The sequence below is a fragment of the Astatotilapia calliptera genome, chromosome 20 (assembly GCF_964374335.1).
Source record: "Astatotilapia calliptera chromosome 20, fAstCal68.1, whole genome shotgun sequence".
NCBI lineage: Eukaryota > Metazoa > Chordata > Actinopteri > Cichliformes > Cichlidae > Astatotilapia > Astatotilapia calliptera.
In genome coordinates this window covers 28,935,102-28,961,695 of record NC_137441.1, presented here as the reverse complement: position 1 = coordinate 28,961,695, position 26,594 = coordinate 28,935,102, and the positions used below count along the sequence as shown (strand labels likewise).

At 41.2% G+C, this 26,594-nt stretch overlaps 1 protein-coding gene and 1 non-coding gene across 5 annotated transcripts in view; one reads left to right on the top strand and one right to left on the bottom strand.

Annotated features, from left to right (window-relative positions):
• The window catches only part of sema3h (sema domain, immunoglobulin domain (Ig), short basic domain, secreted, (semaphorin) 3H), a 51,979-nt gene extending 33,532 nt beyond the window's left edge, over positions 1-18,447 (bottom strand). For 2 of the 4 annotated variants that reach the window (XM_080294358.1, XM_080294359.1), the window contains exons 1-2: positions 15,677-15,790; positions 15,355-15,505 (exon numbers count right to left, since the gene is read on the bottom strand). In XM_080294358.1, the coding sequence (XP_080150484.1) occupies positions 15,355-15,505; positions 15,677-15,679 (154 nt within the window). In that variant the 5' untranslated portion in view covers positions 15,680-15,790. Of the gene's footprint in view, positions 1-15,354; positions 15,506-15,663; positions 15,800-17,134; positions 17,183-18,374 lie in introns of those variants that run through there. The other 2 variants (XM_026153945.2, XM_080294360.1) reach the window with 2 other exon arrangements.
• Positions 11,958-12,030, top strand: trnar-ccu (transfer RNA arginine (anticodon CCU)). The gene has a single exon. It is a non-coding gene; the product is annotated as a tRNA-Arg (tRNA).
• Positions 18,448-26,594: the final 8,147 nt, after the last annotated feature.

Here is a 26,594-nt window from a genome sequence, read left to right as displayed (position 1 = left end):
ATGATGGATAAATAAGTAGATAGAAGGGGAGAACGGCAAAAAGGCAAGATGGGAAACAGCAACACTGCTATGATGACAAGATGAAAAATGGTGATTGGATGGATGACAGGTGGGGGAAAGAGCAGGGAAGACAGTGACTGTGGGAGAAAAGAGGAAAACAATGGCAAGAAGGATGAAAAATACAGACAAGAGAAAAAGGCAAAGAACAGGTGATGAGGAAAAAGAGAAGGAGAAGGAGGAGGTGACAGAAGGAATGCAAGAAAAATGCTGAAGACCGAAATGAGAGGAAGCACAACATGCTGACAGTCAGGCAAAAAAACACAAGAGATGGATGAGCAGAAAGGAAATTAGGGTAGAAAAAGAGAAGAAGACATGACTCAATGGAAATGGGAAGATAATGCGAAGCAGAGAGCGAGCCGCGGTAGGAGAGGAATGGCCTTGCACACTAAAGGTAGATAGCAGAAACTTATACTTGAGCTCAGTGTGAAATCTCCCCGGGTACTTTGTTAATATTCAGCAAACGGTCAGAGAGGTAAATTGTTTTGCTTCACACTGATCTGAGCTTCATTAATCCCAGAAGGAGCATCAGAAACACAAAGAGTGCAACACAATCGGGACTTTTAGTTTGGTGTGCTCAAAGTGTTTGACGTAGTTGCTGCTGACAAAAGATGCAGACGAAAGTCCTTACAAAGCCTTGACCAAGGTTATAGTAATAGCTGACTCCCACCTAACCCACCACCTCCATCTTAACAACAGATTTCAATTCAATTCAGTTTTATCTATAAAGTTCCAATTCACAACAACAGTCTCCTCATGGTGCTTCATAGTTTTCATAACTAAAAACTACAACAATCAGACAAACCCCTATGAGCAAGCCCTTGGCAAGACCGAGAAGGAAAAACTCCCTTTTAACAGGAAGAAACCTCCGGCAGAACCAGGCTTAGGGAGACAAAACACCAAGTGCATCATGGGAAGCCATCAGCAGCCCAGCCCAATTACAGCGTAACTAACAGAGGATTCAGGGTCACCTGATCCAATCCTTACTCTATGCTTTATCAAAAAGGAACGTTTTAAGAATAATCTTAAAGTAGAGTGGGTGTCTGTCTCCTGAACCCAAACTGAGAGCTGGTTCCACAGTGGAAGGGCCTGAAAGCTGAAGGTTCTGTGAAACATGATTCGTGCAAATTATACAAAAAAAAAAAAAAAAAGAAAGAAAGAAAGAGAAGAAAATCTGTTCTAATCAGTGCTAATGAAAACATGCCCCTATTTTTTATACCACTCCATTCATCACTGCCATTCTGTTTTTATTCACTGGGCAAACAGTGAAGTGTTTTCCCCTTAATCAGCAAATGAATGGTGAGTAGTGCACTGCCATCAGCTTCGATTGACTTGAATTCTTCTACTGCTATTTGTCTTCTATCACAACTGACAATGATAATGACAATAGAACTGAGTAGCTCTACCCAAAAATAGCGTGCAACATTCATCAAAACACCAGAATGGAAAGATGCACATCTTGGAGAAGCTTTGCGGCACTTTCAAGTGGGGCTGTGTTTACATTTAAATGTGCTATTCGTGATGGCACTCATTTCTTGATGCATGCTCAATAAGCCAGTTGATCGTCAACTTTCTGGGATTGGCACTTGTTAATTTTCAGCTTATAGTCTCTTTTCTTTACACATTCCTAAAAGAGCTACTTTGGGCTGCTTCCTTATTCACGAGGGGTCGCCACAGTGGGTAGCGCTGCATGTTTGATTTGGCAGATTTTTCACGCCGGATGCTCTTCCTGATGCAACCCCGAAGGGATTTGTGTCTCCAACCCTACCAAATTTCAAAATAATAATGATAAGAAGACATTCACTATTTTTTAAAAGTGGTCTATTTATGTTGAATATTGAATTTGAAGCATGCATACTCAACTTCACAGCTTATATTTAACAGAATGGTGTTTCCTCTTCAAGGCAATCAAAGCCTGGTGGATTTCATGCCTTGCTCGGCCCATTCAAGCATCCAGCACTTCATTTGAATTACAGCGTGTGCGCCTCAAGAGCAGCATGACCTTGCTTAATTCAATATGAAGGGGGGGGTTTTAAAAAAAACTCAGCCTAATTGAATATGAAACCACCTCTGCAGTAAAAAATAACGGCACCATTCAGCGTCACAAGATCCTATTGGTTAAGACAGGCTGAAAAGTACAGCTCATAGCTTGGAGTTCATTAAATCAGCATTATAACAAGGAGGATGACACTCCAAGATGGGAACTGAGAGTGGATGTACCAGAACACACATGCACGCGTGTGCACACACACACACACACATATTTATATGATTGTGTGTGTGTGCAAAGATGGAAAGTGGGTGCAGTTGGTGAGTCAGCAGCACATGTTTAATGCTGAAACAAATTTAGATCTTTGCATCCACACAAACACGTACTAACCCATTCTCTCAGTTTGGTTACAACTCTGTCTTTACCCTGCACATCCACCCACCCACATACACACACGCATACACACACACACCCAGGAAAACTTTGCACCATTCAGACATCGACCATCTTGACCTCACCACGATGAATGGCTCTTATTCAATATGGAGAAAAAAAACACATTCCTTCTCCACCATACACACACACACACACACACACACACACACACACACACACACACACACACACACACACGCACACACACACGCACACACACACGCACACCCTTGACTCAGTCATGAAGCACCAGCTGCACCCACCCCACCCTTACTCATGGGACAGTTGCCTTGGTAACGGCAACCATGCCAACATAATTTCAAAGCTGGGGGGGGGGTTGGGTCTGTGTTGTGTTGAGGGGTGTCTCTTGGACTTTACACCCCCCTACCACCCAGGTCTCTTATACACACACACACACACATAATAATAATCTGGTCCACACCTCTCATCAACACAGCGAAGTCTGGAATGATGGAGTGTTGTTCCAAGACATCAAGCCATTTAGGTAATGGGAGGGCAAATAAACACAGACAAGCTTTCATGCATACCACTGACCACATGCATTTACAGATATTTCACAATGCAGCAAGCATCATCTGTGACCCTGTCCGCCTGTTTGTCTGCCCCTGACAACATTCAGCAGGATGTTTACACACAGACACCCACCATCACCAGAATCTCTGGCCATTATCAGCAAAGCGCGGTGATGGAAAGTCAACCAATTTCACCTCACACCCCCATAAAGCTCCAGAATGGAGGTGTCTGAAAAGTCGCAGTCAGAGCGCAAGAGAAAGACCAAAGTTTTGTCCGTGGCAGTTTGTGAAGAGTTTATCGACCCAGATGCAATACGCTTTTCGAGACAGCGGTCTTTTCAGAAACTCGGAATTACAATTGATTTCTTTCTTCTTTTTATGTTGTTGTTGTTAAACGGATTCTCTGCTCCCTTCAAATCAAACTGAAAGCTGGAAAAACCATCTGATACCAAGATAGGGAGTTGTCATGTGGCACACAAAGACGAACAAGATGAGAAATACATCAGATGTGGATAGCAGGGCGTAAAGTGAAGGTAATTACTGTTTTCTCCCTCTCTTTAACCTTTCTTTGTAGTGACCTTTCATAATAAAAGACTTACTTACTCTTCGACCATGTTGTACTATTCTCACTAGTCTACCAAGCAAACCATTGATCACAGAAATCTAATGGATTGTAGTAGTTATGGCACTATAGAGGGAGAGACGTGCTAAAAACTGCATTACTTCCTCAACCCTGCATACACCTGTATAGTGTTATCAAAAGCTGTCCCACTGAAGTGACGTGAGTCTTAAAGAGACAAGACAAAGCGGAGATAATTAAAAGTGTAACTCTAATATATTAAAACGGAACCAACTACTTCTGATCCATCAAAGCACTACAATCTGCTCTTTTGCCACACACTCAAACACACACAAATGCACACTTGCCAGTGCAAGCTCTTGCAGAGTTCAACCACTCTTATCAGCATCAAACTGACAGGGAGGTCAATGAGGGTCGTGACCTCTGATCGGAGCCAATTGGCCTCTGACTCCTGTCACTTGGAATCAAAGACGGAAAAGGTTAAGATGTAAAAGAACAGACACGCTAAGAAATAAGCCTACAGGTCAGTCCAGACGCACATACACAGACACACACACAGATTTTGTCTCTGCATGAATGGTTCTTTTATATTAGTGCAACAATCTGCCTGTCCTTATTCGCCTTCGGTAAGTGTTATTATTTACATACTATTCATTTTGAGGGTCTGTGTGTGTGTTTCTATGTGTGAGTGGCTGGATATTTTTGTCCATGGTGAACATTAGATTAAAGGTTGCTGGTCATGGGAGCTCTGATGGACCTTGATATGATTAGTGCAAATGTGCGGCGTGTGATCCGGCTAAGAACATTCCTGCATTGCACATATCTGACTCGCATGCACGCGCACATGATATACACGCACAAAAGATTGCATATTATGATCAAACGAACATGATTTTTTTGCTGATCAAGCTGGTTTCAAATCCAATTTAGCTCGATAGTGTTTGTTTAAGACGTTTAAGGCAGAAAATGTTCAGTATGTTTGTCGTTCTCTCTGTTTTACAAGCCCTGACGCAGCAAACTATGCTAATCATAGGCTCTGTATGCATTATGTCATTTGCTACATAATTCACAGACGACATTCATATGACACTAAATAGAGACTTCGAAATGAGTTCTAATTTACTTTCTATAAATAACTCAGCTATAGATGTCAGGACTACACTATAGGGATTGATTCAGACACAGTGCAGTGACTGGTCTGCACTCTGCAGCAGAGGCAACCTGCTGTGTACGTGTGCAGCTTACAGCAAAGAATGAAAAATCACTGAAGAAACAGATAAGTGTAAAACTTAAGTTTTCATGACACCTCCTCTTACAGAGGATGGTTACTGGTACTAGTTAGGAGCTCTGTTTGGAGCTAATTTTCTTGTGCAGAGAGTATTTGTCTTGGCATCTGTCTTCTGGAAGTACCTTTCATAACAAATTTAGTAGATGGTCAGAAGCGCTGCTTGTTACATGAGAAGAAAAAAAGGCATAACTTCAAAACTGAACTGATAAGTGGCCCGTAGAGATTTCTGTGTGGGTTTATACATCCACTTTGGCGTTCCACCCCAACAGTCACATCAGGAGCAGGAGGAAGAACAGAAGTGAAACATGGATAAAAAAGAAAATGCAGTTCCTCAAATGGTCACTTAAGGCTGGCTCCAAAAGGAAGTCATTTGTATGCCAGGGAATACAAAAGACATTTGTATTCTACAGTATGAGAGTTATTTGGTACTAATATTATAAGTTATAAGTTATTTGGTACTAATTATTTTGTACTTCTGTACAGCACTTTGGTCAGTGTTGCTGTTGTAATTAAATGTGCTATATAAATAAAACAAACTTGAACTAATTCCCCATATGCCCACACACTGTAATGCCAATCTTCAGAACTGAAATAAATTGCTGGAATTTACAGCCTGGTACAGAAAAACAACAACAATATCTATACTCTATACTATAGACAATATTTCAATTCATGACGACTTTAAGAGCTCATTTTGAATCCAGGTGGAAGCCAGCACAGGTGGCTGTTTGATTTCCTGTCTGCTAGGCCTCACCTCCACTAATGTGAGTCAGTGAAGTGCACCTCTGAACTATTTTATGGCGTCTTCTGAAGTTTGGTGGTTTGATCCTTGGATGCTTCAGTCTCCATGCCAAATAACCTTGGGCAAGTTATTGAACCCTGAGTTGCTCCTAATTCATTCATCGGAGTGTGAGTGTTAGAAAGTACAAAAGTCTCTTAACACTAATTACCGCTTATGTGTGTAACACTCCTACTATTTATGGATGCAGCTTGCTAACCAAATTTGCTGGTGCCAGATGATAACTTAGCTCTCTGATCTAAATATGGGTCACTGCTGCCTCCAAAGAGACTAAGATGCAGTGCTAAAACCAAGTCTTCAGAAGGGCCTGGCCCACAAACCGATGGGTGACATCATGTTTTGTACTTACATTTCTTTCTTTCTTTCTTTTTTTAACATATTCTCTGCAGTTCTAACTTTATGACTTATTTTGTTTGATGTTTGAGATTTCCTCTTATGGACGTGACTCTGTGCTCTGAGCTCAGGTGGACTGTCAAGGTGAGGCTGGCAGCCAAGGTGCAGGGATGACACTGAGAAGCATCAATTTGACACACAGTACAGCGAATGCCAGCACAGCTTTTCCATGCCAGCATCAGAGGAACACATCATGAGTACGTGACTATGCGCACCGCTGGACAGGTGAGCTGATTTCATTAGCGAGCAGGAGGTTTCAAGAACGGAAACTTTCCCTGCTGAGTGAGGAACTTGCAAGCTATTTCAAGAAGAACAGAAGAGGTCTGCAACTCTTTCAAAAGTTGGTACTGACACGTTTGAAAAGTGAGTGGCATACAAGAGAAAATTGAAAGAAAAAGATGATGAAAGAATCAAGTTGCTATTTCAATCGTTATCTCACTCCCGGGAGTCCAGCTTTGTTATTTTCCTGGTGTCTTATTGCAATCTCTTCCACATCCAGACACTCCACTTATAGCTGCGTGCACACACAAGCGACACTTATCATTAATCTATCCAATTATTAGCTCATGGCCTAAACCATTGTCCATTTATAAGCTGCATACAGTGTGTGTGTGTGTGTAGTTTTGTGCGACTGCTTTTGTCTGTCTGTTCGTCTACCCGCTGAGCCCTGGGGAACTTTAGCTGTCTGGTGCGGCGTTCCCAGGGGGAGGACTTTGTTAGCTGCGCCATCGGGGAGGGGGTAGTCTTGGTAGGGGCGAGGAAACCGGGGCACATTTCCTGTGGAAATGGGGTTATCACTTCACCAATTACTGGTGCAATTACAGTGGGAGGCCTGCAGAAGCCTGGGAACAAAGCCCATAGGCACACAGATGGGCACTCGATGTGGGGACATGCACGAGCAGTATGTGCGCACACAAAATCTTTTCTAGCTCGCAATAAAATCTAATTGTCTCCTTGTTTTTTCTCCCTTTCATGCCAAGTTCTTGCTACTTTGCATCTCTCACAAAGCCCGACTGTGTTACAGAGGGTGATCGCGCCGCCTTAAGCTCCCGCTGAGTGTCAGAATCCACAATGAGCAATAATGATGAATGAAACTCTGATGTCCGACGTGAGGCGTCCCAGATGCCGAATTAATCATCTGCAAAATAACACGCAGTACACAACATGAATCTGGAATGCCGAGCACTGTTCAACCAGACTGCACATAGACTCGGCTGACATTCAGTAATCATACCTTTGTCTTTTTTGAAATACTCCATTTTTAATTTACACAGGCTCAACTCTTCTATCACATCGAAAACATATGCGCCCACACACATACACGCATACATACCAGAGCGGAATTATAGCCAAACACACAGACACGCACTATATCTGGACTGTGTCACCAAGAGACCAGACCCACGTGGATAGCTTGACCTTTGACCCTAGAGGGAACGATTATTCATCATCATCATCACTAGACTGTTCGTTTAGGTCGCTGTGCCGCTACACGCACACACTGGAGTCCATCCGCTGTTTACTTTTACTCTAATTTGTTTTTTTTTTATTCTAATTAATGTAAATGAAGGATCACTGAGAACTCATTGTTTTCGTCTTTCGCTTCATATTCTCACAGTTATATGCAGCCTAGTGTGGGGACCTCAGTGCAGACCAATGTTCTGGGTTAACTCATTTGCTAATGGCAACAAAAACAAATGTTTTGCATTGGACAGCTGAAGTTTGTCTATTTTCCCACCCTGAGCTTCACAATCTGAAACACAAAGAACCTTAAAAGACATTTAGGACTGCTGAAGTTAGTGCTTAGCTCCTGTTTCTCAAAAAAGAACAGTTTTGTAATCCATTAATAGTGAAAACGTATAGATTATAAGCTATTTGGAGCAAATGGACAAAAATCCAAAAGGCATGTGATAATTTTTTTTCCTCCTTCAGATTCAGTTGAGTCAGTGTGACATCTGTCTGTGATTCTGCTGACTCTGAGTCTTCAAGTTCATGACTCTGCAGTGGGCTCATCCAAAGAGGAAACAATTGCCCTTAGTGGCCTGGACTGGTGACAGAGTCTTAAATAAAATCACCACTGTGTTGTTTCATAGACTGTGAGGCAACACATCACTGCTGATGAGCTTGCTCTGCAGCACAATCGTCATCCACACTGACCTGTTAATGTGAAAAATGGCTACTAGATGCGTAGCGTGCTTCATGGATATTTTTTTATATGGGCAGCCATGAAGACAAGTAGCTGTCCCCTGACGGTTGTGGACAGCCGTGATGTCTACAGCGATTTACAGGCAACTTTGAGGGTCAAACTTGTGAAGACTCTCTACTCTAAAGCCAGCCCAGATGATCAAACGCATTATCTGTTACTCTGCATCCTCTTGCTTCTTAACAGGAAAAGGAAGTCTGACTTCCAACCTTTTGTGGCACATGTCTGATCTTTCCACTGCTGCTAAAACAGAGAGAATCTTATTCTTGTGGTTTCTGCTTCTTTTGCAGAGACATGGGAACGTCAGATCGGTAACATGAGAGGTTAAAGATCGGCTGTAGTCACAAACATTTTTAAAATACTCTCAGTGAGCCTCGACCTTAGAAGTCCTTCACAGTCAGTCTAAGAACAACTGACTGAGGAAGCGTGGTCGACTGATTCTAGATGTCCTATGCTTTCGTTCAAAAGGTGAAAAATAATTTAAAATGACTGTTCATGAAAATGGGCATAGAACAGAAAGTAAAATCCTGACATAATCATAGACTATAGTCTCGATTACAGATGGATTTTAAGAGAGAAAACTTTAGTTTAAACACAAATATACATTTCCAGCCAATTCCTGTTAATATACCTCTGTATCCTCTACATTTACACTCACATCCTCCATCTCCAGCTTGGCCTAAACTACACCTAATGAGGTAAACTAACGGTCAGAGTAGATCATAGCACTATTGATCCCATCTGTTTCTGGCTTGCAGCTGATGAAGACCTCAAGTGTGTTTTGTGGATTAAAATCCCACAATACCACAGAAATACTGCTAACGTGAAGGAAAGCTGTGAGAAATATACATCTGGACAAAGATGAAGACCAAAATCACAGAAAACAGCCCAATAAAACTTTTCCCCCTCCATTCATGACTCTGAAGCGTCAGCTCATTAAAAAATATTGAGCTTCTTTTGTTGTTTGCGTCTTTACTGAGTTTCCCCCTGTCTGGCTTTCAGTACACAGTAGAACAAAGTTAAACTCCCTAAACAACACCTGAATAATGGGAGTAAAATTTCAGTCTCACACTGCTTGAAAAGACTTGCTGACACACAGAAAGAACCACAGAGGAATGGTTGGAAACTCAGCTCTAGCTTATTGACAGCAGGTCAGATTGGAGCAAATTAATACTTGAGGGAAATTGAAGAAATATGAAGCTTGTGGATTTTTATTTAATGACTGGCTAAAGATAGCGCTCACATATTAACACCAGAAACCTCCGGAGGGTAAATTTACAGCATGTCCACTGTTGTCATGGGTTGCTGTTGCCAAAGCAAGGGTGTAATTAGACTCTATTCACCGTCTCTGTCCAGAAACAGGAGAAACCCCTCCACCTCAGAGTCCCTTAATCAGGGTTTTTTTTTTAAGTCTTAGCAAGTACTTAAAGTTTAGTGTAGGTCTTCCAAATATTCTGGAGGAATCATTTTAAACAGCAGAGGAGGGTGAAGTCTTTTCAAAAGCCTCGGTAGCAGCTATACTTTTCAAATTAGTCTGCAAGCAGCTAGTAAATTAAGGTCTTCTTCCAGAGAAAAGGCAGTCTTAGTTGAGTCTTTTATGAAGCGTGGGATGAGCAAACAGCTGCCGTTTGACTTCAGCAGTGACAGGCAACAACTGCGCCACCATTGGGGCCTGGTACCATTAAAATTAATAACAGAGACTATCCGGATTCTGTGCCAGATACCCATCCCAGTGAAATCCAAGTCTCAGCAACATCCTCAGCCCAGAGCCTGGAAAGCACTGGCCTAGATAGAAACAGATCTGAAAGAATAAATGAATAATGAAATATTTCTTGATTTTAATATCCCTCTGAAGGCTTTTGTGCTTTATTGGGACACGCGGAAAAGAAAAAGGTGAGGCTGGAGAGAGGAGACGAACTTTTGCACGCCAGTCAAGCGAACAAGGAACAAAACAGATTACTGTTCCTAACCTGGAATCTCAACACAGCAGTGAAATAAAAGTAAGCCGAGGTCGAGTGCTAACTGTTTATCTGCTTCTCTCGGCTGGAAAACACGCTAAGATATATTTATACTTAATGGTAATCCATTAAGCTACAGATTAAGCTAATGAGCCTGAATAGCACTAAAATCTGGGATTCCAAATATCTGTGATCTGTGAGGTGAGAACATCAAGTTTAAAACCAATAAACCGTCCTATCTTTTTGGAACAGCCTGCATTTTCTTTCTACAATCTCTCTCTACTCATTTAAGGCAAACAGTGGCCACATATGCTGACAGCTGCTGGTTTGTGTGTCTCACAGACAACACAGCTGCATAATAAATGTCCTTCTGCGTTATCAAAACCAGTCAGCTCGTGGATGGGCAATGCCAGGGCTTTAACCATCCTTAAATATCACAGAGATAAAAATGAAACTATTTAAGGATTTATCTTAACTATAGCTTTTTCTGTAGCAACATTTTCTCTTTTAGAAAACCCAGATTGAGTCCCGCGGACAAGCGCATGAGCAAACATGCATCTGGACGTTGATGAACGAATCTACTGTGTATAATAACCACGCAATTTGCATTTTAATAGCATGCAATTTAAAACAACTCATTACGTTCACATTACAATGTGGGCATTTGTCCAGAGAGAAACTGCAGGATGAGTAAAATGCCCGGATTACGCCCCATCACAAGGAATCAGCAGTTTAAAGGTGAGCCATCAAAGCCAGTGTCTCCATTCACGCCAAGCAAACTCTGACTTCATTCCAATTCACTACAGAGACTGACTGCTATTAAATGTCTATGGCAAACCAATTGATGAAGTGAATGCCACATGAATAAAACATGACTCAGCCTCTGTGTGAGTTAATAGGTTCGAATTCACTTAGATAAGCCAGCCGCAGCTCCTCTGAGGCTTTTATGAAGTTTTGCTGTGGTAATGTGGTGAGGATGATATTCTCATCCTCGCCACATCATCGTGATGCTTCCTTTAGTTTCAGAGTTGGAAGGGTGGTTGGTGATGATGCAGCTGTAAGGGACTGCATTCTTCTTTAGGAACTTGTAATGATTGTGTTTTTGTACACATACACATTTGTGTAGCTGCGTTCGGGTATACAGCGTTACTGTGTGCGTGAAGTCTCACATGCTGCATCCAGAGTAATTATTTTATAGGGTCTTCATGCAGCAATCCACCAAACAGGTTTCACATAACACATTCCCAAGCAAATGTGTACGTCTGCATGTGTGCGGGGGACACAGATCGTATCTATAACTGCCATTTTCCCTCAAGAAATGCGCACTATCACTGACTGAATGGCCGGGATAATGGACTCATTATACATAAGTGTGTCTGTGTGTGTATTGGCGAGTGAATAACTGGGATCATTTAGCCATTAAGAGATAGGTGGGGGTTAGGAGGTAATCAAGCGTGTATTTAAGTATTTAAAGCTGTTTTGTTTGTTTTTTTAATTCTGAGACACACACAAAGCTGTTTGGTCAGTTATATTTCTCAGTAAAAGGTAAAAGGACCTTTGTCATATATATATATATATATATATATATCACTGCAGTTTTCAGAGATACTGCAGGATACTACATGCCTCCAAACCCAGTGACTGAGAATTCAAGTCACATCTGTTGTGGTTCATAGCAAAGTTGATAACACAAACTGTCTCCACATATATACCCAGCCAGAGCCCCAGTGGCCTAACGGATAAGGCACTGGCCTCCTAAGCCAGGGATTGTGGGTTCGAGTCCCATCTGGGGTGAACGTGGTGTTTTTTAAAGTAGCTCAGACAAGGCTTGTGGTTGTAGTTAAAAGAACAAAGTAACATTCGCTGTCAGTTGGAAATAATTATCTCACATGCTCTATCCACCACAATCTCCTCCTACACTGCCTTGGCCAACTTTATAATAACTAACATCTTTTCTTGCTGCTGTAAAATTATTACAGTGACTTTTTGGGGCATTTGCTGAATGAACCAACACAGCTTTTTCTTGAAATCTAAGAAAACACCCATCAACTTATCCAGTCATTATTCTAGACACAGACTCGGGATTGTGAACAGCAGGCATGACTGACAGCAGAGCAAGCATGCTAGTTCAATGATCCAGGGGTCAATAAGGCTAGTGAGCGTTAGCATTGTTGTTTCATTACATCACTGCTTTTGTCCCATGGTCCCAATGTTGTACGCCCTTTCACATTCTGAACTGTCTCATCAGCAGTGCTGCTACTGAGGCACCAACGCAGTGGATACAATTTTTTTGTTTTTGTTTTTTTTTTGTCTCCTGTACCTTTTCCCTCAGTTGTCTATTTTCCTTCTATTACTTCATCATCAATTTACTGCTGCTGTACCACTCACTTGAGTCTGAAGGATGCTTTTGGTTTCTGCTTCAAAGCTCTTTGTAGTAGCCAATTTTCTCCAGTGATAGGGTGAAATACTTCACTTAAATGTCAGCCTGTACTGTTTTTTCTCTTTTAGTTAATCATCTGCTGTGCATACCAAAGGAAAAGGAAAAGCTAAATGTACAGTGTCTCTAAGCGGCCAAAAAATATTTCGAGTAATTACAGCAATTCCATGAAAAAAAAAAAAATCTCCTCCTTGTGTCTGAGGAAAACCTCTGTGGTGATGAGAAGGGAAATGACCACAGTATAGAGCTCCCACAGAGAGGCAGGAAGAGCGTGCACGCGCACACACAAACAAAAACAAATGTGTACAACAGCATGATGGTGGGCACCACAGTAAACACATCATACTTTTCTTTTTGTTCTCTTTCCAGAGACGAGCATATTGACCGCTGTAGATAGGAAACACACATACAGACACATATATACATACGCACACGCACACCTACACCGCTGCTGTTCAAGGATGCGAGGATTCGTCTCAACATAATACACAACAAAAAGTAAAATGGGCAGAGATCCTGGAAATGAAGCTGCTCTATTTAGGTACATATGCAGAAGCCTTTAAACACATGCACCAACACGCCAACACTCACACACTCCATATTCCTGTCCAAGAATATGCAGCCATATATATTCAAGGACATGCAGGCACCTATTGTATCACAATCACTCAATCAAAGCTACTCCAGATTCCATTAGAGCCAAACTCCCCCCTGGGAGAATCCAAAAGGATTCCCCTTCTCCCTCTCTCTTTACTTTCTAGGTCACAATTGGTCGACTCCAGATTTAAAGTACGGATTCTACAGCATCTTTCGGCTTATGCAAGGATGTGTAATCAGCTGGTGTCGTAATCAACGGTGGCTCCGGTAAACATGATTAAAGGGAGTTGAGTTTACCTCGCTGTAACTAAAGGCCTCAAAAATCCTTTTCATTTGAAAGGGATTCGCCAGAGCCGCGAGGGCAAACGCTGAAATCCAAATCCTGTTTTAATTACAGGATTTTGCTTTCACAAAACTTTTGACCGTCACGTTTGTTATCCTCAAACAGCAAAACCCCAAAACGGGTCAAAGCATTTAGTCCTGCCCTATTCAGTGGTGACAAGAGCATCTATAGCTACAGTGTTTGTTACGCACACATCATCCTAGAGTCCCCTTGTTTCTTCAGCGAGGCAGACCCCACCCAACTGCTGCATCCACGAGGGTAAAGTAAACAGTAAAACTGGAGCAGCTGATGCAGAACAGCACCACCTTGTAGTAGTCAAAATCAACTCCGGTTCACCAACGCATCAGCCTGTAACAGCATAGTTCATGCGACATGCTGCACAGTGATACAAGTGCATGGAGAAAGAGGAAAAAATGTGTAACGCACACAGAAGCACAATGCAGTTCTCCACCGACAAACAGCTGAAACTTCAAGTGGCTACAGCTGTCCTTTCCCTTTTTTTAAAAGGAGGTTCTGTTATGTGTGTCCTTCCACCACTGCGTGGACCTCACTACAGCGGACAGATCGGCCCGGGGCCAAGACATAATTAATTCACTGATGATCTGAATCTGGGATTTCTGCCATGAGATAATTATTTCTTTGTTAGCCATAACTGAAACTAACAGACAAGGACACATTTCCAAATCCTGGAAGAGGGGGCGAGGTGGGGTGACGGGAGGTTTGAGGTGCTGTCATGGAGAAGGTCTTTCGAGTTTGAAACTTCATTAACGAAGTGCTTCAAAGGCGCTGGCAAAAGATTTGAGCTTGACAGGAAATTAATCTCGAGTCGATAAAGTAGGCTTTGCACATGAATTCTCCATGCTTTCGTTATGCTTTAGAAAAACTTCTCGATTGATAAGGATAACACTGTAATTGGGTATTTTTGCCAAAGAAGCAGCATGTACAGGTTTTCTCATAATGCTGTTCAAGCTGTTCAAACCAAAATACAACGGGAAGAAGAAGCAGCATGACTTTTTGTCTGGCAAAGTCCCAGTTTAGCCAAGAGAAATCAGAGACAAACACTAAAATAATTACCCAAACTGCCAGCAGCAAACATCCTCCACACTATCCCACTTGATTGGCTGGTTCATCTTTACCTGCCGTGCCTTCTACAGTTACACTTGCACTCTATTTTCTTGTGCAATAAGAGCTTATCTGAAATACTCTTATGAGTGCTGCATTTAAATCGGTTCTTTCGTTTCTTCTTTTCTTTCCCGGACTTTTTTTTTTATGTCATTTGCCACGTCTGACATGTGGTTTTACAAAGACTCTTAACTTTCAAGAATATGCTGTTATTATTCAAAAGTGACAAAAGGACAAAAGCGCTACTTTTCACTTAAAGTGTCAGACCTCACAGTGAAAGGAGGAAGCAAGGTGGGGCTAAAGATACGGCTGTCACACTCTGAACCTGACTACTGGAGGATGATTGATTAAATACAGGTGGTTAGAGAGTTGGAGGACAACATAGGAAAGAAAAGGGCTGATGGAGACAGGTACATGAACAGAAAGGCTTTGTATAATTTATACATGAATTGCATAACAGTGTGTGGGCATTAATAGAAGGACAAAGAAAGAAAAGTGGGGAAAAATGTGAAGCGGTACATGATTCCAGCCACCTGCATGTACGTGTGGGGAACCAAGACTTGAAACACTAAAGGAAACATAAAGAGAAATGCTCAGAAATGGACGTGCTGCTTCTTACCAGGGTGTGTGAACTGCAGTCTGGGTTGAGATGCTCTCCACGCTCCTGTCAAGGTGGCACCGAGGTGGGCTAGCAGGACCACCACCAGCAATTGCATCCTTCTCCTCATCGCACACGGGAAGTCCAAGTCCAGCTTCAAATGTACTGAATTCTGGCAACAGACACACTAACTCAGTGTAGAACTCAGAGAAAGGGCTAACCTGCCTGCCAAAGTAAACTGTGAAGTCCCAGTCACAGTGTGTCAGGCTTAAGTCCAGATCCTTAAAATGATTCACAGTTTTTCACAGGAAGGTAAGAAGTAGCACTCACACTCAAACTTTACCATCTTTGTGTCCGCGATGCTATCTGTGCACGCACGCGTCAGAGATGGAGGCAAAACGTACTCCAAGAAAATGAGTGAGTCGTCTCTCTGCTGCCTCCTCGCAGCCTGACAGCTCTCTACTGTTCTGTCTCTCGTCCCAGCTCCTCTCTACATGTGCTCGCTGTCTCCCTCCCTCCCCCTCTCTCTCTCTCTCTCTCTCTCAGGAAGGAGAAGAAAAATCCGAGATCTTTGTGGCCACACATATGCAGACGTGCTCGCCTATTCACTCCGCTCCAGGAAAACCTTGTTAAAGTGGAACTGAGACGGAGGAAATCAGCTTTCATCTTTATGCACCATTCTCTTAGTCTCTCTCCCGACCTCTCCTTATTGCGCTTACTCTCTCGCTCACTCTTTTTCTTTTCTTCTGATGGCTTTATACTTATCAAAAAATAAATAGAATAAGAAAAAGTGGCTGATAAAAGATTATGGAAACTTTTTTTTAAAGCAACAGGTATAGACACATGTTTATTGTGTTAACCACTCAATGAAAATAGGTTTTGAGAATCGATTAAGAATAAATCGACGTTTTATGAGAGGCGAAAAAGGGTTTTAGCGTTTCTATGAACCGCAGGTTCCAGCCTCAGGACTGCGTTCAGGTGAGACCAACTCATGAAACACAATCAGGGACCGAGCCAAGAGGTGCACTAAAAGTAAATGAGTGAGATCTTACAATCAGTTCCAAAACAACCCACGCAAAACACCAAACTCTACCCCTCAGTCTCTTTCCTTATCCTCATTATTTTCTCTTTTTCCACTCCTAACCCAAATGCAATCATTACCGAGCCCGTGCCTTCTCTCCTGCTCTGTTATTTTCATTAGATACCGACTCACTGGAGTACAGCTGCGCCGGGCTGAATTTTTCACCAGCTCAAGTTCAATCACAGGCTAGCGGGGACGATTTATTCATTCTCCTGGATAAATAATGAATTTAGGTTACGTGCAAATGAACAAGTATATGCTCCCTCTGAGGATTTCTGCTTTGTAAATGATTTATTCTCCGAGCTTGTTTGTTATTGCATAATTAGTGCAGGTTTTTCTTTAAATATGACCCAGCGGTTTAATTATGTGATTAGATGTCCTCTGTCTTGGTGTTTACACAACCTCATAAAGCTTACAGTTCGTGGAGGTCAAATCTGGTCAAACCCGGTCATTAATTAAGTTATTCAATTAGTGAAGGAGAAAAACTCTCTCTATCCATAGAGACTCCCATTGTGATGACACTATGCACTACTAAAGTGACCTTGGGCAAGACGTCACTGCAAATGCATCTCTTGGTAATTAAGTGATTCTTTCGGGGTGTGGCCAAGGAAAATAAGCATAACTGAACCTCAGATATATTCATGTGCTGTTTTGTATCACTTAGAAACAATGCATGATTATTTCTGCAGTTACAGTACAGCCAGCAGTACTACTGCTTACCTCTCATTATAGCAGTGCCAGTCCTTTTTTCACCCATGCTGAGATCACCTGCAAGTAAAACAGTGCATATAGTAGTGTTGCTTTTACACAGTCATCATGTCCCACACTAACCGCCCGGGCTAGTTTTGTGTTTTAGACAAACAGGTAACGCAGGACAGAGAGATCCTATGCAATAGATATGCAGATGTTTTATGTTTGGATGTGTTGTATCACTTGTGTTTTGGTGTTTTGATAGTTAAAAAAAATTGCATAGCACTTTATAATATTGCCCTCCAGATTTAGCATTAAATTACAAGGTCTTTTATTTTAATTTAGGTTATAATCATACCTTTAAAAAAACTTAGCAGATAGTACAATTTTTTAGAAAGGATTCAAAAAACCTTTATTTACTCTATGCACCTTTGGTAAGTGAGTAACTAACACTCTTTCAATACTACAAGTGTTGCTATAGCCTTATCCTCAAAAGGCAAGGTTAAGTGTTATAAGTGACCCTAAAAGTAATGTAAGCATACAATATACGATGGGGAGGTTAAAACCACTCCATACTTCAGCCCACGTGACTAAAAAAGTCAGTTGTGCATACAATGTAAAATGGGGAGGTTAAGCTTCTCCATTATGTCATCTGTACCCCTAAAATGTAGATGTACACCTGATGTAAGAAGGGAAGTATAAGCTATTCCATAATATGGCCATACCCCTAAAAATAAAGCATATTTACAGGTTAAAAAGGGAAATAGAGTTCCTTTGAAATACATGGAAGTTACTCACTACTTAAAATCACTTCATGTTTCTTCTTTCTGGTAAAAAACAGAATTGTTTCCCTCTTTCACTTTCACTGTACACTGTAGGTAAATAAAAATACAGCCCAATTTTTGGGGAAAATCCCACAGATATTATGTGTTTTTACTGTGGATTACTTTGATTAAGTGTTGGGGAAATGGAATTTCATGCTACAACTTTTAATATTTCCTGTCCTATTGCACCTTGAAGCTGTTTCTACGGCTTCTGTTGGTAAAGTGTTAAACGTCAAGTCAGACGTGACATTTTAGAATAACGCTACTGCGACTGAAAATGAGGAAAAATGGGATGCTGGAGTAATCATTTACACATATAAGTCTCTACTGAGTCAGCATTTGCTGTCTTTCGATGTGCATTTTGTAAACAGCTGGTTGAAATTGCGCAAGAATCTGGTAAAGCTACAGTTTCACCTGTCAGTAATGGGCCAAACAGAAATCCTCACCAGGAACTTAGCATGCTACTGATGATGCAGGTTCTTCTCCTGGTTCTGATGTTCACATTTCTAATACCTAAAGAGAAAATGTGTAAAATGACAAGCTTAAAAATATTAATGTTGCATCCATCTCTTACCGGAACCTTTTAAACCCTCAGGTCATTAAGGCAGGATAATTAGAAGCTCGTTGCTGATCCTGCCAGAGTCAGTCTGCTTGTTAATTGCAACTAATGACCTCCCAGTCAGCCTGAACAAAAAGCCTCCGATTTGTCTTTGACACGTTACGTCATTTGTCAATTAGCATGCAAACTCTGGCTGCTAAGACCAATTGTTAGTGGTCTTGGATCCCACCGCAGCTATTCTCTGCAAACCAGGCACACACAGACACGTCCATTGACTCATGCACATTCCCCGTGTTTCGTGAAGTGAGTGAGAATGCAGCAGTTAATGAGCAGCTCATTGTCGTCGTTTTCTTCTGTTTGGCTTATGGACCCCTATAAGGCAGACATAACATGAACCCTGATGACCAGTAATTGTTAATGACAGTAATGGTTCACAAACCAGTGTAAGTGATGTAAAAACAAAACGAGCATCAGCTTCATTTAAGTGGCCTTTTGATGCAAATAATCACAGACTGAGAATCAACACCAGAGCTCTGAAAGGTCAAACGTTACAAACTGTAGCCATGTTTATTTACTACACTATGGGATATAATGGGGCTGGGAGTAATTAGAGTCATAAAGTCATAATTAGCTTGAACCATTATTTCAAGCTAGGTCACTTCAAATTTTATATTACTGTTTGCTTAATTATTACTTTCAATGACAGCAGTGTTTATTTAACTCCTTTATATACAGGTTATGTGCCATATTTGTCCTATAAGAAAAGATTTAGCATGCTCGTGTGACTTTCATATTTCAATCGAAACTATAAACATCTGGAAAGAAAGAAAAGTTGGCCATAATTTAGTCAGGGTGCTAAAGTGTAACCTTGTCTGTGCCACCTATTCAGTACGGTGGTTATAGTGCACTTACATCAGAGGGGTAGGACTATGCTGCCACCTTACGTTTCTTCTTACTGTTTACCTGAATGTGATCTCGTAATCCCGCGAGACTCTGGACTAACCGTAATCTCTGGCGTTTCACCAGAACACCGAGCGACACAGTTGTAATGACGCCTTTGTACCGCTAGAGGTCAGTCTGACATTGTGTGGCCTGAACTGTTACAGCGAATATGTAAGAATATGATAATAGTCATCTCAGAGTGGAGTAAACTTACCTTGTGTTATGTTTTTAATATACTATTCAGATGTTAGAATAAAACATAGAACGGGTACATAGCTAAAAGTAATTACTGTGGTTGTATCCTCATGAATGGTTCAACTTTCATTTACGACTGCCGTTATTTGGTTTTTGGCTATTTTAAATTGGGCTAAATATATTTTTTAATTAGCCAGTTTTAAATTAGCCATATTTTTAAATTTGTAATCCAACGGTGAGGTCGGGAAAGAAATTCTTTAGCAGATGATATGGAGTATATGGCAGGGTGGAGAGTGTTTTGGAGGGAGTGGACTTGACCGTTCTCGTCCTCCGCGCTCACATCATGATGTGTTGGAACCTTTTGTGCGGGGGCGCGGCTGTCGTGAGCGCGCTTTGTTGGGGGATGAGCGGCAGCTGTTAGTGAATTAAAAGTAGATCCAAAACATTAGCATTTTTAAGAAGTAACAGCTAAGACACCCAACTGGCAGCTTTATTCTTCTTCTGTTTTTTAACTGTGTCGTGAATCGTAATTCTTGTTCTACCGGAGAAACAGACACTCACTGGTGACAGGACACCCAGCGGTTAAAAATAAAACTTTTGGAAACAAGAAGAATAGGTGGGTGTATCGATGAGTCACAATCACGGGGAAATCCTTGTCATACCCTCCGTCCAAAGTCATAACAAAAACTACACACCAGTCTCTCTCTCTCCCACACACACACACACACACACACACACACACACACACACACACACACAGGACCGAGCAGCCAGTCCCACCAGTCCAAAGCCACTACCGAAGATCGTCTAATTGAAAGATGACTATCGGGAAAATATAAGGGTGTGACAGGCAAATCTGGGCAGCAGCTGCCGCATGGATGGCTCTGCTAATTAAGAATAAGGAAATAGGTATTGTTACGACACAACTCCGAGTCTCGTCATTTTATGATTCACTGCAGGCTTGTTTGGATGATGTATGTGAAACCACTCAGTCAGTTTCAGCCAGTATTGGTTTTTAGAAAACCTCGTTACCTCAACACTGTTCATGAATGCTGATTAATGGGAAAATGTTCTTTTAAGAATGAAGTTGTTTTAAACAGAGATGTTTCCAGAGGTGGGCATGGGTGGCAGCAGCCCCCTTAAAGATTTTGTATATAACCACAACCCTAGCCACGCAAATATTTTACATTGTTATTACATAGTCAACACCATTTATTTAAAACCTTTAATTATTCTATGGATAAAAGTCAAAGCTTCCTGGCATCATATAATTACTTAAAACTAGCTCACATCACAGTAATAAGTTTAATAAACAAAATAGTAGCTAATTCTAATAATGAATCTGCAAATTATAATCTAGTAATATGATCTAATGCATGTGATTAGAGAGGGCCACTCGACACTGGCAAATTATAAGGGCAAATATAAAATGAAGGCAGTAGCATACACAGCAAACTAATAGTACTGCAGTAGTTTAATCCATAGATGTTTATTCATTGCCGAGACAACATTGTTGTGAAAATTTAATGTTTCTGTTGTGAGTAAAAACGGTTCCAGACTGAGGGGCCAGACATTTCTGACGTCAACACTGCTGTAGTCATGTATCTTGGGCCAGAGTTAAATTGCAGTGATGCTCACATGAAATGAGATCTTTTCCTGTCAGGAAGTTGACGAGATGTTTTTTGTTTTGTTTGTTTTTTCAGTTTTATAATGAGAATCATCTTAAATTACCCTTGGCTGATCGTGTTCAGTGGATCTGGATGGAAGAGGGGGGTACACTGGTCAGCACTGTTGACTCACAGCGAGGAGGTCCTGGGTTTGAATCCTCTGTGGAGTTTCCCTTTGTCTATGCAGGTTATCTCAGGGTACTTCAGCTTCGGTGCAACATTTAAAGGCATTCGTGGGGTTTAGTTAATTGGAGAATATAAATTTGCCTTAAGTGTCAGTGTGAATGGTTCTCTGTGTTCAGCCTACAATAGACGGCATCCCATCCTGGGAAGGCCGTCTATTGTAGGATGGATGGATCGCGAACAAAATGTTATGGCCTACAAATTCAAGCCAGGGGCTATAGCTTGGTTTGGGGTTAGCTTTTACTGAAAGATTATCACTAACTATTTTTTTTAACATATTTAAAATAACAATTGCTAGCTAATGCTAATTTAAAACATAATGTGAAAACTTCTGCAAGGAAGGTACAAGAGGTTTAGGCAGGTTAATTGGATTTTCACACACTTCTCTTCGAAAATCTCCTCTATATAAATGGGATCAACAAAATATTTTTAAAACAATTTAAAACTATGTATTGTATCGTTATCGCTTCTAAGAAATCAAAGACAATTTTAGGTGCATAATTAGACAAAAAAATCGTTGCCTCCATGCAGATCCGCTTTGGGCTGTAGAACAGCGAGTCTGAATAATGATGAACTTCAAAAAGATCCTTTGGAAATGCAGCAAAGTGAGAGGTCTTTCCTTTTTCCTTGCTGCCTCCCTCACAAGCCGACCGTTTCACTGCAGATAACAGACTCTTGTGTAACCCGCCCCTTCTCTTTTTTCCTAGCACCTATTGGACGACTCCCTTCATCTTCCTCTTATCTTATTGGACAGGCGGACCAGGCAATGAGCTCATATTGGTTAAAAATAGTCGGGCCCGTGAGTGGCTAAAAATAGAGCGGTATATAAAGCCGGCAGTTGAGCCTCTTTGCTCGCTAGTCTTCCCCGGCTGTTAGGCGAAAGGGAAGGGAAGGGAAGGAGGGGGAGAGAGGGAAAGACTGACTGAAAGAAAGAAAGAAAGAAAGACGGGAGGGGAAGGAGCCACACAGCAAAAGAAAGAAAGCAGCATCGGTACCCTCCCCTTCAGCTCATTCCTCTACAAGTGTTGCGCTAGAGACAGCGCGTCTTATGTCTTACATGCCACCAGTTTTGGGTGGAGTAGGCAGTGACGAACTTCCTTCCTTCCTCTTCGACTTCGTGGGTTTCGCTCTGAATGCGTCTCTAGAGAGCCCCAGTCCATTTCCTTGCCTAGCCAGCAGAGATCTCACAGTTGAGGAGGTGCTTTTTATTAAGTCGGGAATACCCTTAATATGTCTTAAGTGTCTGTCTGTATAGTCATAGCTGGTGTAGCTGTGACTACAACAAACTACAGTGGTTCTAACAATGTTGCTTCTTGTGTGCCTGTGTTGTGTTTGCCACTTTGCAAGTGTAACAGCATTTTAATACGGTTATTACAAACTTTACTGAGACTGAGGCTGTGCCCGTTTAGTGACAAACAGGAAACAGATGAGATCACGAGGGCAGAGTCGGTAAAATAAGAATAGAGTACAACACAGCTTATTGTTTCTGGATGAGGCCCTCTCCTACAAGAAGGTCCGCAGTCACGGAGGTCGGTCCTTTGCAGTCTGGCAGGCTTAAGTTGACGTGGTTCCTCTCACATCCGCCCACTGTGGCTTTTGTAGTTTACTGTTGGAGACGACCTCCTACCTGTATACTAGAGGCATATTTTCTATATCATTTAATATTACTGAGCAAAAATCTTAAAGTACCTCTCATTTTCTTATGTTTTGGAAATGGGAAACGGGTGCAGAGATTTATGGAAATGTGCATGTAAATACACGTAAATACAGTATATAAGGCAAAAATAGAGTTTGCACAACTCCAATATCAAAATCACCTTTATTTTTGAACACAGCCTGAACTCTTAGTCAAGCTTTCTTTTATTTCTTTTAAATAGTGCAGGACATTCAAAGCTCTTCTTTGGATGTTGGCTGCCTTTTGTTCTGTTCTGTCAAGATGATCCCACACTGCTTCAATCATGTTGAGATCTGGGCTCTGAGGAGGCCAATCCATGACTGATTGTGCTCCACTGGGTGTTTTACTGCATTGGCAGTATGTTTGAGATTATTCTTGTGCTGAAAAATGAAGATGTGGCCAATCAGACGCATTCTAGATAGTTTTTCATGGTGGGTCAAAGTCTACTTCCATCAGTTTTCTACAAGCACCCCAAACTTACTGGCTAAAATGCAGCACCAAACTATTAAAGAGCCTCCAGTGTGTTTTACAGATGGCTGTAGACACTCACTGTTGTACCTCTCTGCTTACTTCCTCTTTATATACTGATGACAATTTGAACCACAAATGTATACTTTGGATTCATCACTCTATTAGACCTGTTCCTGCTGATTTTCAGTCAAGTTCTTAATGTGTAACTTGTAATACATCAGCCTTTTCTCCCTGTTTTCCTTCATTAAGAATGGTTTCCTGATAGCCACCCTTCCACCGAGCCAAGTTGTTGGCTAATACCTCATTGTTTGTGCAAGAAAACTTGTCTAAAGAAAAGCTTTGGAAGACCTTCAGAAAACTATAACTCAGAAAACTCAGAACCATAGGTCAAGACCACTTTAGAAAATGACAAGAAAGTCATGCTGCTTGGAAACAAAATAATAAAGAGACGATGGTGCCTCAAGCTTTTTGCACAGCATTGGGTTTTTTTTTAAATAATAAAGTAGCCGGAGTTTCTGATATCCCCTCCTTTTGAAATGGCCTGGCATTATTATGCTACTTCTGTGAATATTAAATGAATGCTTAATTTCTGTTCCTGTGTCCTCTTGCACTCGAATGCCCGTGGCGATCATTACTCTCCAAATCATGATTTCCGTGTTCACATCAAAGTGTCTGGCAGCACAAGAAAGGAACTGACACAGGCAGATTTTTTTTTAACCAGTATTTAGTCCACGCCGTTTGACTGCTTACATGTGCTACACAGAGGTATTTTTTTCTTTTAAGTTACACAAAGGCGTATGTAGGCTCAGCTCCATGCAAGTACCATCCTGCTCATACATTTAATCCATTTTATTCCTGGATTTCCACTCCTCCACGCTGCATTACACAACCACTGCTGGACACCGAGTGGCACCACACTCCGCACACACTCGCAGATTCTCGATTACTTGCCCCACAACATCCAGCACCGTCCCACGCAGGCTGAAACTGCCTCACCTCAGCATCCCACACACTCTCTGCAGCGCAGGAACATCATCTTTGAGTGGTATGGTGTTACTTTCTGCTCCCCAGGCAGCAGTCATCCTAACGACTGGTTATTTATCAAGGTCGTAATCAAACTTCAGCGAGAATCAGCTTTTTATTTAATCTAAGCTCATTCTGACGTTTAAAGGTGCAGTGGGAATGCAATTTCATATTTTCATCCTGAGTTGAGACTTCTCAGTCTGAACTGATCTCAGACCACAAAGTATAAAATAATGACCACGTTCTGTAGCACAAATTAAGTGTGGATGACTTTAAGATTAAGAGCATGACTGAAGCTTCCTGCGAGAGACTAAATCCTAAACCCTGATCACCTGAGCTGTATTGTGCAGCTCATTTAGATTTAGTGCATCCCCCACGTAACATTAAGTTAGTTTCTGGCTGCAGCAACCTTGAGTTGAGTCTTTGCTTCATGTTACTTTTTTTCCTGAAATGTACCTCTCGAGTAAAGGCTTAAAAAGGAAAAAAGAAAGAATTGGTTCCTTTTTAAAATGCTCTATTGCATCTCAAGTCGTTTCACTTCCCCTCAGCTGCTGTCTGGATTTTTCTCTAGATTTCCCGTGCTAGTTTTACTGTCATGTATTCAGACATAGTGTTGTAATCTTAAGACATAAAGGCACCAGTACATTAAACACTAAACCATTCATTTATATTACATGTTTATTGACTGAGCCAAAGTGCTCTTCCCCAACCCGGACGATAATGAATAGGAGTTGTGTGTTATAGAAAGTAATTTATTACACAAACCAAAGCTAGTTTACAAATAGTTTCCAGTCATGTGCGTGTGTATAGCCTAGTATGAACAAACCCACATCTTTTTTCCTATTTTTTTTTTAATATATTTACAGACTTTGCATACAGCTTGTTTTTTTCCTGTTCCTTTGTTTAAATCACTACTTCAGCATCCAAAATAAGGACTTAAAAATACAATAAAAACTAGAAATAAAAATGATTTGTACATGAGAATAAAGTTTGCTTTCCTTTTTTGTCTTTTCAGCTAACAGTGTGTTCAAAAACAAACAAACAGAAAAAAAAAAGCCAGCACTAATTGTCCTAGCGATGCTCTAGACAGGCAGCCGAGAGGCCAGCCTTTCTCCTGACTGCCCAACAACAGCATTTGGCGGGATGATTGATTGGTTATTAAAACCAACAGTAAATCATCAGAAAGATTCAGGTAAAGCACAGAGAAGGAAAAAACAAAAACCTAAAGCAACATAAGTATTCCCTAGTCTTCCACCTCTTATTTTTTATTTTATTTTTAATTTTTTTTAAATACTGATAGACAACATATGTTTATGACTTTTTTTTTAAAGAAGTTGGAAATAAAGTATAAAAACAAACACCACGAGACTGGTTTCTAGAACAGGCTCCTCCCTGTAGACCAGGAAGAAGAACAGGAGGGCGCAACGCTTTCACAGAAGAGAGCCAGAATGTGTTAGCAAAATACACAGTAAAGTCAGGAAAGGCTGGTGACTAACCAATCCTCAGACTGGCCATGCCTACATTTTCTTTTTTCTTTATTTTAACAAAACAAAACTATATTAGCAGCAGGTGGTTATTTCTTTGATGTGGCTCACCTGCATGTTATACGAAATCCACCTGGCTGACCAACCTGACAATTCTGGCATTTCTATGCACTGTTCTGGGATAAAAAGGTCATGTCACTTTGTTGTTTGTCTCTCTTTAACCGTTAAAGCAGATGAGAGTTACTAACAGGCAACCTGTAAAAGGGATGGTAAATCCCAGGTATCCGTTCCCTCCCCCCCCTCAAAAATTTACCTGATCTGCTTAATGTACACATGACCCTTCTACATGCTTACACAAGCACACACACGTAATATTCATAGTCATTCATCCCAAATAAGGAAATCAGTGGTGTGCATGTAAACATTACTCTCCCCTCCTTGTTCTTTGTCCTGGCCTAAAACCAGAG